This window comes from Corythoichthys intestinalis, chromosome 16 (assembly GCF_030265065.1).
Source record: "Corythoichthys intestinalis isolate RoL2023-P3 chromosome 16, ASM3026506v1, whole genome shotgun sequence".
Lineage (NCBI taxonomy): Eukaryota > Metazoa > Chordata > Actinopteri > Syngnathiformes > Syngnathidae > Corythoichthys > Corythoichthys intestinalis.
The window spans coordinates 27,356,862-27,374,874 of NC_080410.1; the positions used below are offsets into that span (position 1 = coordinate 27,356,862).

The 18,013-nt window shown below is 39.3% G+C and overlaps 1 protein-coding gene across 4 annotated transcripts; it reads right to left on the reverse strand.

The window, feature by feature from the left end:
- Positions 1 to 69: 69 nt before the first annotated feature.
- Positions 70 to 15,892, reverse strand: LOC130904576 (brain-derived neurotrophic factor). 4 transcript variants are annotated; one of them, XM_057817442.1, is made up of 2 exons: positions 15,798 to 15,892; positions 70 to 2,125 (listed from the first exon to the last, which is right to left on the reverse strand). In XM_057817442.1, exon 2 carries the CDS (start codon positions 2,104 to 2,106, stop codon positions 1,117 to 1,119), a length of 990 nt encoding a protein of 329 aa, XP_057673425.1. In that variant the 5' UTR covers positions 2,107 to 2,125; positions 15,798 to 15,892; the 3' UTR covers positions 70 to 1,116. The 4 variants fall into 4 exon arrangements, with proteins under 4 accessions (XP_057673425.1, XP_057673421.1, XP_057673424.1 ...); XM_057817438.1 differs by lacking the exon at positions 15,798 to 15,892 and adding an exon at positions 14,838 to 15,749; XM_057817441.1 differs by lacking the exon at positions 15,798 to 15,892 and adding an exon at positions 3,089 to 3,313.
- Between the last annotated feature and the right edge of the window lie 2,121 nt (positions 15,893 to 18,013).

The window sequence follows — 18,013 nt, forward strand, 5'->3', positions numbered from 1 at the left end:
ATACAACCCCCCCCCCCCCCCCCCCCCCCAATTTCCAAAATGGAACTTGAAGTCATTTATATGGGGAAAATAGACTGAAAGCTGTGCCCTGTGCCACAACTTTTACAGAATCACCTAAAATGTGCATGACAAGGCAAAAAAAATATCTTTAGGATTTGACTTAAACACTCGATGACAAAAATGAAGCTCAATCATTTATTGAAAAAAGATGCTCCCCATCTGTTAGGACATTGACACTGAGCCTCAGTAGGGGGTGCTGCTTCCGCCTAGAGAAGCAGTCGCTCTTCTATAAATATACAAGCTCCATACGCACAAACATACAGCGCTCAACAAATGGTTTCCACCACAGCTGCCTAAAATGAGGCACATTTGAATTCTTGAAAAATTAATTTTATGATTCCCTCGAAATAGCTTATGTAAAATTGATTTATTATATTCCGAATTTTAGCCATGAGGTTTTTTCAGGTAGTTTTACCTTCAAATTATGGATAGACGTTTTGTTAAAACGATCAATTTTATGTAAGATTACAAAATTTCTACCTCTTTAGTGACATTATTTTTTGTAATAGGACTTTATGTGATGTCCTGTAAACTTTGTTGGGCATGTGATAAGGCCATTTTTCCCTTTAATTCATTCACTGCCCTTGACAGAGCCAGACATTGAATCCATTTTGACTGTGAGGACAAGCACTTGCAATCAATGCCAGCAAATGAGTTAAAAGGTCCCTACCTTGTCATACCCTAGTCTTTCCTGTCCATGTTAATGGCGCTAAATTGGTTAAAAATAATTGACGGTCTTTGTTGTCTTATGAATTACACATTTTACAATTATACATCAAATGGACCCCCTTTTCACAATATAATTTTTGAATTTCTTTTTCGTAACAGAAAAAAAATGATTGGTTAAACCCTATCGTGATGAATTTTGCTTGAAAATGGTGTCGTAACAACTCATTTGTTAAGCACAGTATGTACACGTAGCCCGGTGAAGGAATATATTAATATCAAAATCATACACATGCTTACGTACTAATAACTTAGGTTATGAAAGATAAATCGTAGAAAAACATCTATATATATATATTGTAAGATCTCCCGTTGAGGTGTAGGGTGGGGTTAGCCCCGCCCCCTCCTGGCCAGCGCCTCTCGCGCTAGGATCTGATTGGCCCTGGATATGAGCACACACACGCAGGACGAGTCAATGCGGATCCACCTCCAGCCCATCAGGTTGTTGGCGTCCTTGGTGAGGGCGCGCACGTACGACTTCTTGGCTTTGCACTCGCTCACCCACTGCTTCTTGTCCACGCCCAGGCAGCCTGCCCCCGCCACCCCCGCGGGTTGCGACCCTGCCACCGCCCCGCGACCAGTCTGTTGTTCAGCCTGGCGGCAGCGGGTCTCAAAAAAGTACTGCTTGAGCGGCCCCGTCTGTGTCTGGATGTTTTGCAAGACTGTGACCGTCTGGCCGCGCGAGTCAACAGCTGTGGTTTTGTCCGTCACCCACACGCTTTCGGCCTCACACACTGACTTCTCGCCCCGACGTCGGTCCATCAGATGCGAGCGTTTGTCCCTGCGGAGGGGGCGGCCCTCGTCCGATGCATTGACCCAAGCGAGGCTGCGGTCCCCGTGACCCTCTGCTTCTTCGACGTCATCCTCCAACATAAGCAGGAGCGGCGGGTGCTCGGGGGGCGACCCCGACGATGAGAAGAGGACGCGTGGGTGGGCGTCTAGAAACATCTCGTCCCCGTCCGGGAAGTCCAGCTCTCTGGTCAAGTTGACCGCGGCGCTTGCGGCCCCCCTGGATGTGGGCGTGGGCCCCCTCCCGGACACATTCCCATGCCGTTCCGTGGGAACAGTCGTCACGGATCCCCTCGAAGTCCTTGGGCCAGCGGACGCGGGACTTTGGACGATCTGAGTTTCCACCTCGGAGACGGGCGTGGGTCCGTCGGTCGGGTCCGGGAACGCGCCATCCGTCGGGGCGCGCTCAACATTTCCTCGGGAGCGGAAGTCTGCCGCGGGGTTGGCGGCGAAGGCCATCCTGGACACGGGCTTGTGAGGGAAGGGCAGGGCCGAGGCAATCACCATGGCAACCAGGGGAAGCCAGTGCATCACTCCCAGGACGTTTCAGCTGGGCCAGCATGGAGAGAAAGAGCAAGAGGGAGGAGAGTTACTCAGGGAATGCGCTTGATGCCACTGGGCTAAGTGGCTCAATGAAGATGTAAAAAGGAGCTTTTACGGGAGTTTTTGCAACTTTATGAGCTCAAGCCTGCACGAACGAGCCTTGGCACAACTTGTGGAAAAAAAATCAAGCGACAAGGTCTGCTTCCTCCAAACAGACACACACATCCTCACTTAACTCATTGGCGGCCATTGACGTCCCCGGTCTAAATGGGGCTCTATCGCTATCAATGGCAGCAAGTGAGTTAACACATACTGTACAGTACTTGTATACCCTAATTGACCTTGCGAGACGAGACCTTTTGGAATATTTTTAAGTCTGAAAGTTTCCACATGAAAGCCCCCAAAGAAACACACGCCTCCATTTAAAGCTCTGAACATCATTTAATTCAAACTTTTTAGCTTTTTAGTCCAGCTTTTCACGTACAGAAAGTTAATTTAAATATTTTCTTTTTGTAAACGAATCAAGAGTTTTCAACTATCCAAAAATCAAATCCAAGTGCACCAAATAATCCCCAAACACAAATTTGTACATTAGAAATTCATATTTTTGCCGATACCTTAAGAACGCTTGAGTTGACACCTTGTCGACGTCACTTGTCGTTAGGAAACATCAAACTGCACACGATGAGCATGACGATAAGTCATATGAGACACGTTCCCTTACACTCACACGCATTGTTGACAGACACGTCACAACACTGAGATAGTCATGAGTCAAAAGAACAACCCCCTCACACAAAATGACATTCTCACATCAAAACACACATTCGCTGACACACACACATGCTTACTCTCACTTGCAACTTTTAAGACACACCCCTCAAACAGATGACATCCCGTAGACTGGACAAGGCCGACAAGGACATGCACTCTCACAACTGACAAGAAATAGGCCACTCCCTCAGACCACCTTTGACACGTGACATCAGCAATTCAAGTGAGTCAAGACCACGGCGTGAGCATGACTCAGCACAGAAACATGTCGGGGTGCCACCGTCGCTGCCTTGTCCTGCTAAAAGCGGGAGGAGGTCAACTCATGGGAAAGAGTTTAAAAAGAAAAGAAAAGCAGAATAACAGGAATGTCAGTGTCGTCGGCGCGGCTCCTTGAAGGTCTTCTCCAGGGAAACGTGTCAAGGAGTGGATCTTGTGTGTACATAAGTTTTGTCGGTGTGGTGACAGGACGCTAAAGTAAACCACGCCCTGCTGATGAAACATAGCATCAACTTCCGTGCGATGACTCCAGGTTCCACTTGCACCTACTTTAAATTGTTGACTTCACGTCAAATGTGAACAAACTAAAGTGAGCTGTCCAGTGTTTCTAGAATCCAGAATTCAACTGATTATGCCGTCGATTCATTGGATTTTAAAAAAATCACCGCCCTCTTGTTCACATTTGAGCAGCACAGGGATTTATTTTGTCCCCTTGCTGTGGACCAAGACTCCAGTATTTGTGACTTTGTGTGTGTGTGGCTTTAACCCTTTAAGGTCTGGGCCTATTTTGTCTGATTTTGCATGCCTTTGAAGTTGCCTTTATATTTCAAAGACAGAATTGTTTACGATGGCCTGGTTTGGTCCCTTTTTTTGTGACACCTTGAACTTCATGTCCAAACTGTTGTTTCCTTCACTGACCAATTATAAATCATCATTTTGGGCCCAAAAAGACCAAAAATTCCAAAATCGTTTTGTCAAAATTTTTAATATTGATGTCCAATTGACAACCAAACATGCGTAACGAACCGTTTTGAAACTTTGTAATATTTATTCAACATGTTAGGATGAACATTCAACCAAAAAAATTTAGAATAAATAGTCTTTTATTTGACAATTCAACATAAACAACAGGTATAGCCATAGGCGTTTTTTGCATTTATACATGCTCTAGTCAAAACAGGTTATATACAGCAGACCAAACAGTGAAGTACAGTGAAAAAATATACCATCTAACACAAAAAGTGTTTAGAGGCCATCTCTTTATGAGTTTAGGTATTGCGGCCCATCACCTGATGAAAACTATGTACACACAATCAAGCTTCTTGAACACACATTTATATACACAAATTGAGAAGACTGATTGTGGGAAAAAATATATATATATAACATTGGGGAAAAAAGTATTTTCAAAAATATTTACAATAAACAAGTTAAATTTTTTTCAGGCATGCCACTCCGAAAAGCAGTTTCGTCCTGGAATTAGACACAGGGCTACATCACAGCCCACACTTCCATGGGGTGTCGGTCCTCTTTCCACCCTTCCATTTTCATTTCACTTTACTTTCATTGTCACTATAAATGTACATGAAACAAAAGTCAGTATTTATGAAATAATAAAGTATAAAATAAAAATATATACAGCAATAAATAATAATGGAAATCTATATGTATGACAATAGAAAGAATACCGTAGCTGAATATGTGCTACATCCCTAATCTTCATATAGAAAGAAGACCACAAATTATACTTTGATCTGATATGCACATTTTATTATTACATACACAAACACGCACTTATATTGCATCAAAATTAACTTTGTCTTGCAATATCAAAAGAAACTTTTACAGCATTAAAAAAAAAAAAAAAAAAGTGAGTTGGCTTACCTCTGCTCGTCGATGGCGTCACCCACGTGTTCAAATCCGTCACTATCTTCACTCGAGGACTCTTGCGAAGAAGACGATGATGACGAATTTGGACCACCCTCTTCCTCAAGTTGATCAAAAAGCACAATTGCTTGCGCTAAATTTAGTTTTCCGTTCATCCTCAAAGTCACACAAAGTCGCTCGCCCGCTTGCTTGATTCAAACGGCCGTCGCTCGCCCGTCGCTGCGGCAGAACACTCCTGCCTCTCGTTCGGTGGAACCTCGCACGGCAGTTATATTTATAAAAAAAAAAACGCATTTTGTGCTTCCACTGTGACTTCGAAAGGGTTCGTTTGATTTGTGTTTTTTTCATGGAGCTTCCGTTTTGAAAAAGGACAAGAAATTATGGAAATATAGACATAAACAAATGATCCATGCAGCGTTTTAATGTTTTTTTGAGAGGACAATAAAACTATAAAACTTAAATGACAATATCTCACGTTTTAGTTGGTCGATTGACTTCAAATAACAACGAGAGTAAACCGCAACTTCCGCACTTTAAAACGAGACCAACCAACGGCATGTGGGTGACGTAATTAAAACGCGAGGGTGCTTCAAAGACGACGTGCGCTGAGGACGCGCCGGCGCGTCCTTCGACTCTCAAGGGTTAAAAGGCATGGCTTGGTTATTGACATCGCTGTCAGTTAAGAAACACCTCTATCAAAAGACTCAAAAATTTATTTTTAGGGTGGCCATCATTAACCCTTTTCCAGCACAAATTCTGTTTTTAAAAAAAGATTTTTATTGCATTCTTAAAGGACAGAGGTCTCAAACCTGCAGCTGAGGGCCCAATTTTGGCTTGCGGGACAATAATTTACGGCCCCGGTCAGACATTTAATTGTAATATTAGTATAGCCCGCATGTGTTGGGCAATATAAAAATGTCTATAAATTATTTTAAACAAATTAATTAAAGGATCCCTTTGGGGGGAGAAAAAAATCATTTAAAGTTTCCAAAAATGAAAAAGCCACGAGTTGTAAAAAAAATGTGGGGGGGAAAAATAATAATAAAAAAGAAATAATACAATTTTAAAACTAAGCTTGACAAATTGTAATAAAATGCGGGGGGGGATAATGACATTGACTGTTTCATTTGACACCTACACTACTGGCCAAAAGTATTGGCACCCCTGCAATTCTGTCAGATAATGCTCAGGTTCTCCCTGAAAATGATTGAAATTACAAATGCTTTGGTAGTAATATCTTCATTGATTGACAGCAATGAAAAAACACAAAAGAGAATTGAAAAAAAATTAAATCGTTGTCATTTTACACAAAACTCCAAAAATTGGCCAGACAAAAGTATTGGCACCCTTTGACAAATCATGTGATGCTTCTCTAATTTGTGTAATTAACAGCACCTGTTACTTAGACTTAGTTACTGTTACTGTTACTTAGTTACCTGTTACTTGTTACACAGGTGGTGGCAATAAGTAAATCACACTTGCAGCCTGTTAAAATTGATTAAAGTTGACTCAACCTCTGTCCTGTGTCCTTGTGCATACCACATTGCGCATGGAGAAAGGAAAAACCAAAGAATTGTCTAAGGACTAAAAGCAAAATTGTGAGGAAGCATGGGCAATCTCAAGGCTACAAGTCCATCTCCAAAGAAAATGTTCCTGTGTCTACTGTGCGCAGTGTCATCAATAAGTGTAAAGCCGATGGCACTGTGGCTAACCTCCCTAATGTGGACGGAAAAGAAAAAATGACAAGAGATTTCAACAAAAGATTGTGCGGATGGTGGATAAAGAACCTCGACTAACATCCAAACAAGTTCAAGCTGTCCTGCAGTCCAAGGGAACAACAGTGTCAACCCATACTATCCGTTGGCATCTGAATGAAAAGGGACTCTATGGTAGGATACCCAGGAAGACTCCACTTCTGGCCCAGAGACATAAAAAAGCCAGGCTGGAGTTTGCCAAAACTTACCTGAGAAAGCCAAAAACGTTTTTTGGGAAAAGGCATCAACAGAACGTTTAGTTTACAGGAAAAAAAATACGAGGCCTTCAGAGAAAAGAACACCGTCCCCAAAGTCAAACATGGCGGAGGTTCCCTAATGTTTTGGAGTGGCTTTGCTTCCTCTGGCACTGGACTGGTTGACAGTGTGCATGGCATTATAGAGTCTGAAGACTACCAACAAATTTTGCAGTAGAATATAGGGCCCAATGTGAGAAAGCTGGGTCTCCCTCAGAGGTTATGGGTCTTCCAGCAGGACAATGACCCAAAACACACTTCAAGAAGCACTAGAGAATGGTTTGAGAGAAAGCATTCTAGACCTCTTAAGTGGCCAGCAATGAGTCCAGACCTGAATCCCATAGAAAACCTGTGGCGAAATCTGAAAATGGCAGTTTGGAGAAGGCACCATTCAAATCTCAGAGACCTGGAGCAGTTGGCCAAAGAAGAATGGTCTAAAATTCCAGCAGAGCATTGTAAGAAACTCATTGATGGATACCGTAAGCGGTTGTTCGCAGTTATTTTGTTAAAAGGTTGTGCTACCCAGTATTAGGCTGAGGGTGCCAATACTTTTGCCCGGCCCATTTTTGGGGTTTTGTGTAAAATGATAATGATTAAAAAAAAATTCCCATTCTCTTTTGTTTTTTCATTGCAAGTAAAAAAAAAATAATAATAATATTACTAACAACACATTTGTAATTGCAATCATTTTCTGAGAGAAATTGAGCATTATCTGACAGAATTTCAGGGGTGTCAATACTTTTGGTCACCAGTGTAAGTGTGGTGTGCGCCAGGATTTTTTTTTTCTTTTCACATAGCTTAATCCCTTGACTTCCATTGATGGCAATCGACATCCGATCCATCTTCAACTGGAAGGAGCTGGAAGCGATACAATAGTTGTTTTTATTAATATCAATTGCAGTCTTTTAATAACTACCACAACACATAATCTGTGACCTGAGCTGGCAGTGAGTGCGTTAAGCTAATTTTAACTTTTGAATAGATGTCCAGTATAATGACAACTAGGGCTGTCCCAAACGACTAATTTTCTCCCGATTAGTCAGCCGACTGTTTTTACGATTAGTCGACTAATCTAATAATTAAAAAAATAAATAAAAAATGTTTTTTTTGTTTACTAATTTAGCAAGGAAATTTTTGTTGACGCTCATCAATTCACAAAAAACACTTAACACTTAAATTATTTTTTAAAGTACAAATAAACACGTAAATAATAATAAATCACAAATAAACAATGAGTTCAAATGCTGATAGAATTAACTAGTGTAGCATCCCGATTGAAAAGATGGTCTCAAACTGATGGTTTACAACTTTTATTCCATCCTTGATGTAATCACACCGTAAGAGCTCCAGTGCACACAAATAAAACAACACAATTAGAAATTAACAAAAACTTTTCACCTTTTTCCTTTTAAACCTTATTTATATATGAATTAATTGCCTATATGAATAGCCTTTACCTTAATTTATTACCTTATCATTGACAATCTCTCCCTTGAGTGCAATCACTGTATATACTGTATATATTAATGACCTTTTAACCTTATATAATTTTCTATATCATAAACCATAACATGAAATAAACCTTTCAGTTAGCATTAAGAACAATACAAATAGCACTTACAGGCCCATTGTAAATGAAACATTATTATTTAGTAAGGCGACAGCACCCTCTGGTGTACAAAAAATGAAAAAACAAAAAATTTTACAAACTGGGTGACTGCGCTTGAGGTGTTTATTCACGGCCGACGTGCAGCCAAGCTTGGCATTGAAGAGACAGAACAGAAGAGTGTACCCTCCTTTGTTTCTTTGAAATAAGTCAATGTTTTGGACACTCTGGTGCGCTTTTTTGGGCTTTGTGCCGCTTTCCCCGCTTGCTTACAGAGCATCCGACATTCTGAACTTTCCACGCATATATTTTTTTAACCCTTCATTAACCGTCGACGGGATGTTGTGCTCGTCGACGGATTTACGTCATCGATGACGTCGACTATGTCGACGAGTCGGGACAGCTCTAATGACAACTGTCCACGGGAGGGTTAATTTTAAGAAAACATTGTTTTTTGGTGTTAAAAACACTTCACTCATTTAATGCCATTCACAGTTGTCCAATACATTTGACTAAAACTTTTCGTTAAAAAAAAAAAAAATGTTTAAAAAAAGTTAAAAAAAATTTGCGAAAGAAATGCTAGACTCGTGACTCGTTCCATTTTTTTAGTTGAAATTTTTCATTTTGATGGACTTTTTTGTTGAAAGGAAGAAAAAAACGGTCTTTTGTTAAAGAATTGTTTTGTCAACAAATTGTTTTGACTTTTTGGTCAGGTTTTTCCTCACTAACAACACTTTTGCAATGTTTTGGGGACTTTTTGTAGAAACAAATATACAGTACATCACAATTCATCAAATATTGATAGGATAATATTCTAAAAATTGGACTTTAGCTTGTAAAATTGGATGTTCATATATTCAAATGCCAATGTACATCCAAACAATTTGAACTGGGAGGGATGGCAGTAATTTACAGATTTTTGCATTGAAGCACACATTAAATCCTCGATAATTCCATTTTACCCATCCCACACGAAGTTTGTGCGTGTTTAGTGCGCTGACGCCATTGTCGTTAACACGCCCCTCACACACGCGGGGGGCAATTACACCTCTGACACACTACGTGTGTGTATGTGTGTGTCACGCTAAGTGTTTTTTGTGCGCCGTGTTGCTCAACACTTGATGAGCGCGCTCCATTTGCTCCCGTCACACGCTTGGCTGCTGCACGCCTCAACAAAGACCCTCCGCCGTGCTTATGTGTGTTAACATGCTTGCAAATGGAGTGTAAACAAACACTGGGCTAGCCCCCCCCCCCCCCACCATGTAAGGAGCCGAAAGCAGACCGACTGACCTTTGACCTAACTTACTGCTTACAATATGCGTTAGCACTTAGTATTTTCAACTTTTTTGTAGTTATTTGGACGAAAAGGCTGCCTTTTAGTTTTTTTTTCTCAGGACATTGATTGGAATTGAAAAAAAAAATCTAGAAGTTTAGTTGTAATAAATTTTGGGTGTGAATGTGGTCAAGTAATTGTTGTCATTTTTTGTACATTTTTAGTGTCACTTTGGTCTATGAAATGAGTCATTTCCTTTTCACTTTTCACAAATTACACTTGCTCAGAGCTAAAGCTTTGTATAAAAAATGAACAATATAAAAATCAATACATAGTGCTACTATTCATTTTTAAAATCGTAATTCAATCTACAAGCAGCATTGGATAGGCCTTAGTCAACAACAAATCTACCATTTTTAATGCAGAATTATTACACCAAAATTAAATATTTTTAAGAATTTGTTTTCCGTTTTGCTTTCACATAGATGCTAAATGAAGTTGAGAAGTTAATTGAAATAAAATGTTTCACAAAATTATGAAATACATTTTATGCATGTTGCAAATTAGCAACAACAGGCATCTATGGTAAGACTGCTTTAACCTGGTATGTGCTTAATTGTACCGAGTTGGGCATCAAGGGGTTAAAACAAAATTAAATTGCAGCAATGTGGTTTAATAATATTCCAGTCAGTCTGGTTTGAAATGTATTTTATGTGATTATTCTGAGTATTTGCAGTATCGGATGAAAGAATGTATCTTCCTGACATATTTATGAGTGACTTCCATAACAAGCCAGCTGAAATGAAAGCATCCGACAGGAGCCTTGTGGAGGCGGGGGTGCCATTTATTACAGCGCAGCCAGTAAAAAGCGGGTGTCGGCACCTTTTGACCCCCTTCAAAGACTATGAAAGATGCAATAATACTGCGAGACCCCCATCAACCCCATCGGATAATGCTAGCGCCTGATGTACCATTAGCCATTTAGCCTGCTAATCCAAAATGACTAAACACCTGACACCCAATGACATCTGCTGTCTTCCAGTAATCCACACGTTTTCATCTGGAGGCACCTAGGGGCACTTTTAAAAGAAAAACAAGCTAGCACAAAGGAAACATAAAAGCTAACACTCCCGTTTCAAGGCGCGGAAATATCCAGTGACGCTTTCTGGTATGCTCAAAATGTCAGGCAGCATGTTTTTTTTCCTTGTCAATTACTGGCATTAGAATTGGGAATTTGTATACAGGAATAGATTTTGGGGTCATCCCTGGGGCAGGATGGGAAATGTAGTTTAAACATCAGGTCTGCAATTCTAAAAGGATGGATTTATTGAAATGGTTCAACTTAAAAATGTATACAAGTTGTTATTATTATTAGTGCTGCATAGACTTCATAATATATTGACGGGTCAGATTGGTCATGCACTGCTTCTCACATTCAAGTAGGGGGCCGCCCACATCAAGAAGAGCTATTCACAAACACGCACGCAGCGATCTAACACTGGATTTCTGTTGAAAAAGTATGAAAGCTGTACCGCATACAAACAGGAAGAATTGTCTCAGGAGTGATTTGTTCGAGCATTCAAGGTAATTATTATATTTTTTGTACCATGCATGCATTTTTAAACATCGTGAAAAAAAATCAATGGGAGATATTAGCCGCATTGGCATTATGTTCGCAATATTTGCGTAAAATAAATGCTAACGGCACGTTTTTTTTGTTGCTTTTAACTAAGAATCGAGACTGTTTTACGTCCATATCTATAAAGAATTCAGGGATTTAAGCATTTATTCTTGCTTGCTACATTTACGAACAGACGAGCATTGTACTTCGACATTTACGTAAAATGAATGCTAACTGCACGTTTTTTTTTTTTTTTTTTGCTTTAAACCAAGAATCAAGACGGTTTTACGTCCATATCTATAAAGAATTCAGGGATTTAAGCATTTATTCACAAGAATTTTGAACTAAAAAAGCTCTTTGTGATTCCACTCGGTCAGCTTTCACGGCCTCACCAACAATGCAGGCCCCCTATTTATCAACCCCGCGCCCCATCACTACATTATGAAGTCTATGAGTGCTGCAACGATTAATCCATTAACACGAGTAATTCGACTAGAAAAAAGCTTCAAATCCAATTTTTCTGCTTCGAGTATTCGTGTAATTAGAGCAGCTTTGTAATGTTTTGTTTTGAAAGGGTTTGCATTTAGTTCTATTGTATTGGGTGGATACACTGCCCTCTAGAGGTGACAGTGAATATGACATAACTCATTAAAATGGCTGAATCCAGCTGCTCCCTGTTAAGACCAACATAAGGTACGTTTTTGTTTGAGCTAATATTTTTTTATACATTTGTAATTTAGTTTAAAGATATATTTAGCTTTTTTGCGGGCGGGGGGGATATGTTTTTGAATTATTTGTTTAAAAAAATCTTAGCATTTAAGCTAGCAGACTTTTGCTATGCATGTTAGCCAATTGTTTCATTATTGTACTTACATCCTCATTTATTTTTCTGCTACCATTTGAGGCTAAGCGCAGTTATTTTAATTTATTCTTAAATAAAAGTGCAATTTTGCATAGTTTGATGAAACACTTGGGAATTTTATTTCGTATTCGCATTCACCGCTCTTTTGAAAGTGCAATCTTAGGACGCCTTTGTTTTACATCTCTGACAATTGATTTTGCAACGCATTAAATGTTCCTAATCCGATTACTCGATTTTTCGAACTAACCAGTTGAAAGATTAATCGAATAGAAAATAATCAATAGCTGCAGCCCTAATTATTATTACCTTATAATGTTTCATTGGCTGCCATTGATGGTGATAGACGCCCAATGCATTGACTTAAGAAAGGGTGTGTACAAGAAATAAAATTAATCAAAATCCAATTTTGTACTCATAAAGCACTAATTCTTCAAGAATGAGTATCGATTTTCTTTATAGATTTTTTTCCCCTCTGGCTAACATTTTATTTTTAAATCACTTTTTTTTCTGAAAGCCGAATGTTACATTTTTAAGGAAAACCTTTTTTAAATAAAATGTTACACTGAAGAAAAATTCTGTATATTTTTCTGAAGATATTTTCCAAATATTTTATTTATTATTTTTTTTCTGAGTAACAATAGGACAAGAGCAGTTCAAAAACTTGTTGTGACACTCTGAAAACATGTTTGTAATACTTTAACATTTTCCTTTCAACGGCAAATTAATCACAGTCGGCATATCTGAAAACAACTGTTTTCAGTATATTATCATCAGAGGACACAGGAAGTCAGCCATTTTGGTGTTAAAGCAGCAACTTTTTGGCCAAATTCCAGCACTTGAATTTGCCCAATCAGATGCCAAGAATACGTCAAAATAAATTGCTAATCCTTTTGCGTGATGACTCCAGAGGCCTCTTTTCCCTGGAAACATTTTGGTGACATTCCAAATGGTGATATGACAGATGATGTCACAGCATCATTCTAAAATCACAGCACTCCAATCAAGTTGCACAAAGTCCAGACGCATGGCAACTCCCCAGAAAGCGTGTTTGACATAATTATGTTATCCGACGTATCGGTGAAGTTCTGCTCCAATTGAAAAGACCACCCCAAAAGAAGTCACCAAGCTCACAGTAGGAAACAAAGCACCAGAAATAGCATCATAAAAGTGTCATGTCATTTTTCTTTAGAACATATTTGAACTTTTACGGAACACCATGTCGACTTATAATTGCTTTGTTCTTGGCTTAAAATTGCACAATAAACGTTTTTTTTGACATGAATTCAAATCATTAGCAGGAAATTAACCAAGTTTAATGTGCCATTAACTAATTGGCTGCCATTGATGGCGCTAGCATAAGCGGATTTTAAGGGGGGGGCAGGTGGCCCAGCCCCTCCTGGTGGCCGAAAAGTGTCATTGCATGTCATTGACTATCCTGTATATAGTTGTAAACCAATAAAACTGCAACAAAAATGAATGAAATGAACAAAAAAAAAATTATATTGGGTCAAAATTATTTTTTGAACAGATCATGTGACTAGCACCTTAGACGGTCATTTTCTTTGCATATAATTTTCATTAAAAATATATATATTAGGGGAGGGCAATTTTATTTTTTCAAATTATTTTTTTTTATTGAAGCAACTTCTGGAGGGATTGAACGATTGAGGCACAAATGTCCTACCCTTAATATGGCCCAAACACAAAAAAGACTGCTTTAATCAAAGAAAACTTTTTCAATGAAAAATTAAGTGTTCAAATGCAAATTTTTCAATCTCATATTTTTTCACATTCAAAAACTTTTTCTATTATTGAAAATTTTCTTTTTTTTTTTTTTGATTGAAGTGATTTTTCTTTTAAAAAAAAATTCTTTTAAGCAACTTATTTTTTGATTGAATAATGAATACAAAAACTCAAATCAACATTACTTCAGTCAAAAAAAAAAAAAAAACGACTTCAATCAAAAAACCAAAAAAAAAATCAACCAAATAAATGCATTTTTTTTTTAGTTTTTTGAGTTTCAAATGTATTTTTGCATTCAGTTTTTTTTTTTGATTGAAGCTACTTTTTTTTTGTTGTTGAAAAAATATATTTTGATTGAAGCTACTTTTTTTTTTTGATTGAAGCAACTTTTTTGATTGAATAATAAAAACACAAATCTGCCTCCACATGGCTCCGCCCAAGGGATACAATTTTTGACTGGGGTAACTACATTGGCATGACACCGGTGGGCGTACCATATTCAATGGACGAGGATCTTGGCGAAAAGTATTGATCCTGATTTGGAATTCCCCTCAAGAATGATCGGGAACAAAAAAATGCTCATTGTCAATTTATTATTATAAATATTCTTGTAAGTTAATTTTATTGCTGACACTGCGTTTCGAGGTCATCAACATGTTGAACCCCCTCTGCCCCAAAAGTCAAACTCCGCCTATGGGCGCTAGATGTCCAATCCACCAATCCATTTTGACTGGGAGTGTTGGCAGCGATTGTTCGCCGCCAGACTTTATCAGTCAAAATGGATTGGACATCTAGTGCCGTCAATGGCGCTGAAACATGAGCATTCACAGCCATCCCTCCCAGTTGAAATGAACTGGGCGTCCACAGTTGTAAACTGAAGGTAATGATTTAGAAAATTGTCATTACATGTTTGAATGCAAGTCCAATCAAATACTGAAAAGTTCATACCGTTGAGTTGAGATCCGGACCCCGCGTCCTTCCAGCTGACACCGCATTGATTCCCTAGTCCTGTCCCCAGTCAGTCGCTCAACTGCTTTTAGGGAGGGAAAGTCAAAAAACACTCTCTAAACACACGCTCGCTCATGTCTCTGTTCTTTTAAAAAGTCCATGACGTCTCATGGGAATCCCAAAAAAAGCAAAAATACAAAAAGCAATCCAAGGTGGTATAAATTGGGGAAAAGGGGAAAAAAAGGGCCGCCTGTCGTACCAGGGAGCGCACCCACCAAAAGCGGACTGCGTCCAAGTGTTCAATCAGTCCCCCAAAACCCGAAGTGGTGTGACAAATATCCGGAGGTGCTTCTCCAAAGGAGACCAAACATGAAAACATTCCTCGGTTCAAGTCTGTGCGGTGGCGAGGTGAACACGTTGCTTGGGGAAAAGGTTGCAAAAAGCTCCGCAACTCCGCCTGGCTGCAAGCAACGCGCAAAAAGTCAAGTCGGGCGTCGGCAAGCTAGCACCGGCCAGACAAGTAACATCCGACCGCTGTTTTCAAAATAAAAGCAAACATATAAAACACAAACGGGCTTTAACGAACTCTTTTCCTGTGTATTTTTGAGCCATGTCAATTTAAATCAAAACGTCTAATCTTCGTGAAATAATCCATCAATTGAACTATTTTTCAATTTGGCTCACTTCCCGTGTGAAACCTTTCTGACTTGACCCTCCTACTTTAAAGCTCAGGTTTGTCTCGTTAAATAAAAATTGGACGTTTTCAAGATGCTACTTTATGGAAAAACACACTGCACGAAAGTCAACAACTTACATATGTGAAAAGGCGCGTAGCTACCATGTCAAGCAGCGTTTGCTGTTAATTAATAGAGAGCAAGAGGAGCCCGCCATTTGGCTTGCTAGCAGCTAAAAAAGTTTGGACAAGCAAGGAGCACAATTGCGTGACTCAAATAGTTTTACCTCATTTTCCTCCCCCTTAGGCCGCCAAGGTGATTTCCTCTCCGCACACAGTTTTATCAGTAAACAATTAAACGAAATGACAGCTGTAATGTTGGCCTGCGTCCAGGTGAGTGTATTCTTTTTTTCTTATTATTATTTATGTATCCATTAAAAAATAAAATAAAAAGGGAGCGGGGAGCGCAATAATATCAAGTTGAAGTTGAATGGAGCCATGTTTTTTCCAACAACAAAATGGCAATTATTAATTTAAGCGGGACATATTATGCAAATGTGTGGTTTGTAACTTTGTATCTTAGTGTAAATATCTGGAATTCCTGGCAAACAATTACAGTGCTGGCCAAAAGTATTGGCACCCCTGCAATTCTGCAGATAATGCTCAATTTATCCCAGAAAATGATTGCAATTACAAATGCGTTGGTAGTAATATCTTCATTTATTTTGCATACAATGAAAAAACACAAAAGAGAATGGGGAAAAAATCAAATCATTATCATTTTACACAAAAGTCCAAAAATTGGCTGGACAAAAGTATTGGCACCCTCAGCCTAATACTTGGTAACGCAACCTTTAGACAAAATAACTGCGAACAACCGCTTCCGGTATCCATCAGTGAGTTTCCTAAAATGCTCTGCTGGAATTTTAGACCATTCTTCTTTGGCCAACTGCTCCAGGTCTCTTGAGATTTGAAGGGTGCCTTCTCCAAACTGCAATTTTTAGGATTATCTACAGGTGTTCTATGGGATTCAGGTCTGGACTCATTGCTGGCCACTTAGATGTCTCTAGTGCTTTCTCTCAAACCATTTTCTAGTGCTTTTTGAAGTGTGTTTTGGGTCCTTGTCCTGCTGGAAGACCCATGACCTCTTATGGAGACCTAGCTTTCTCACACTGGGCCCTACATTATGCTGCAAAAATTGTTGGTAGTCTTCAGACTTCATAATGCCATGCACATGGTCAAGCAGTCCAGTGCCAGAGGCAGCAAAGCAATCCCAAAACATAAGGGAACCTCCGCCATGTTTGACTGTGAGGACCGTGTTCTTTTCTTTGAAGGCCTCGTTTTTTTTTTCTGTAATCTCTATGTTGATGCCTTTTCCCAAAAAAGCTCAACTTTTGTCTCATCTGACCAGAGAGCATTCTTCCAAAACCTTTCTGGCTTTTTCAGGTTAGTTTTGGCAAACTCCAGCCTGGCCTTTTTATGTCTCTGGGTCAGAAGTGGGGTCTTCCTGGGTATCCTACCTTAAATTCTCTTTTCATTCATACGCCGACGGGTAGTAAGAGTTGACACTGTTGTACCCTCGGACTGCAGGACAGCTTGAACTTGTTTGGATATTAGTCGAGGTTCTTTATCCACCATCCGCACAATCTTTCGTTGAAATCTTTCGTCAATTTTTCTTTTCTGCCACATCCATGGAGGTTAGCCACAGTGCCATGCCACTTATTGATGACACTGCGCATGGTAGACACAGGAACATTCAGGTCTTTGGAGATGGGCTTGTAGCCTTAAGATTGCCCATGCTTCCTCACAATTTTGCTTCTCAAGTCCTCAGACAGTTCTTTGGTCTTCTTTCTTTTCTCCATGCTCAATGTGGTACATACAAGCACACAGGATGTAGGTTGAGTGAACTTTAATCCATTTTAACTGGCTGCATGTGTGATTTAGTTATTGCCACCGCCTGTTACATGCAACAGGTGCTGTTAATTACACAAATTAGAGAAGCATCACACGATTTTTTTAAAGGGTGCTTGTACTTTTGCCCGGTCCATTTTTGGAGTTTTGTTTAAAATGATATGATTTTTCCCCCCCTCCTCTTTTGTGTTTTTTCATTGCAAGCAAAATAATTGAAGATATTACTACCAAAGCATTTGTAATTGCAATCAATATCTGGGAAGAATTGATCATTATCTGACAGAATTGCAGGGGTGCCAATACTTTTGGCCAGCAGTGTAGGTGTCTAATGAAACGGTCAGTCTTAAATTAAACTCTTCATTTGTTAAAGTGCCAATAAACTAGCCAGTCTGCTCTTCCATTTAGACATGTTACATTTTTTTTTAAAACCTTTTAGAGCGCAAGTGACAAATTTGGGCCATTTAATAAAATTTAGCCTCATAATAACATACATGGACATACTAATGAGGGTCATGACCCAAAATGTAATGCCCTCATATTTAGACGCCAGGTTTTGATTATAATATTAATGATTAGTTATTATTAGTCTTTA

Bases quoted from the DNA above. Each gene is read 5' to 3' on its own strand.
- LOC130904576 (XM_057817442.1), bottom strand. From the start codon at position 2,106: ATGCACTGGCTTCCCCTGGTTGCCATGGTGATTGCCTCGGCCCTGCCC.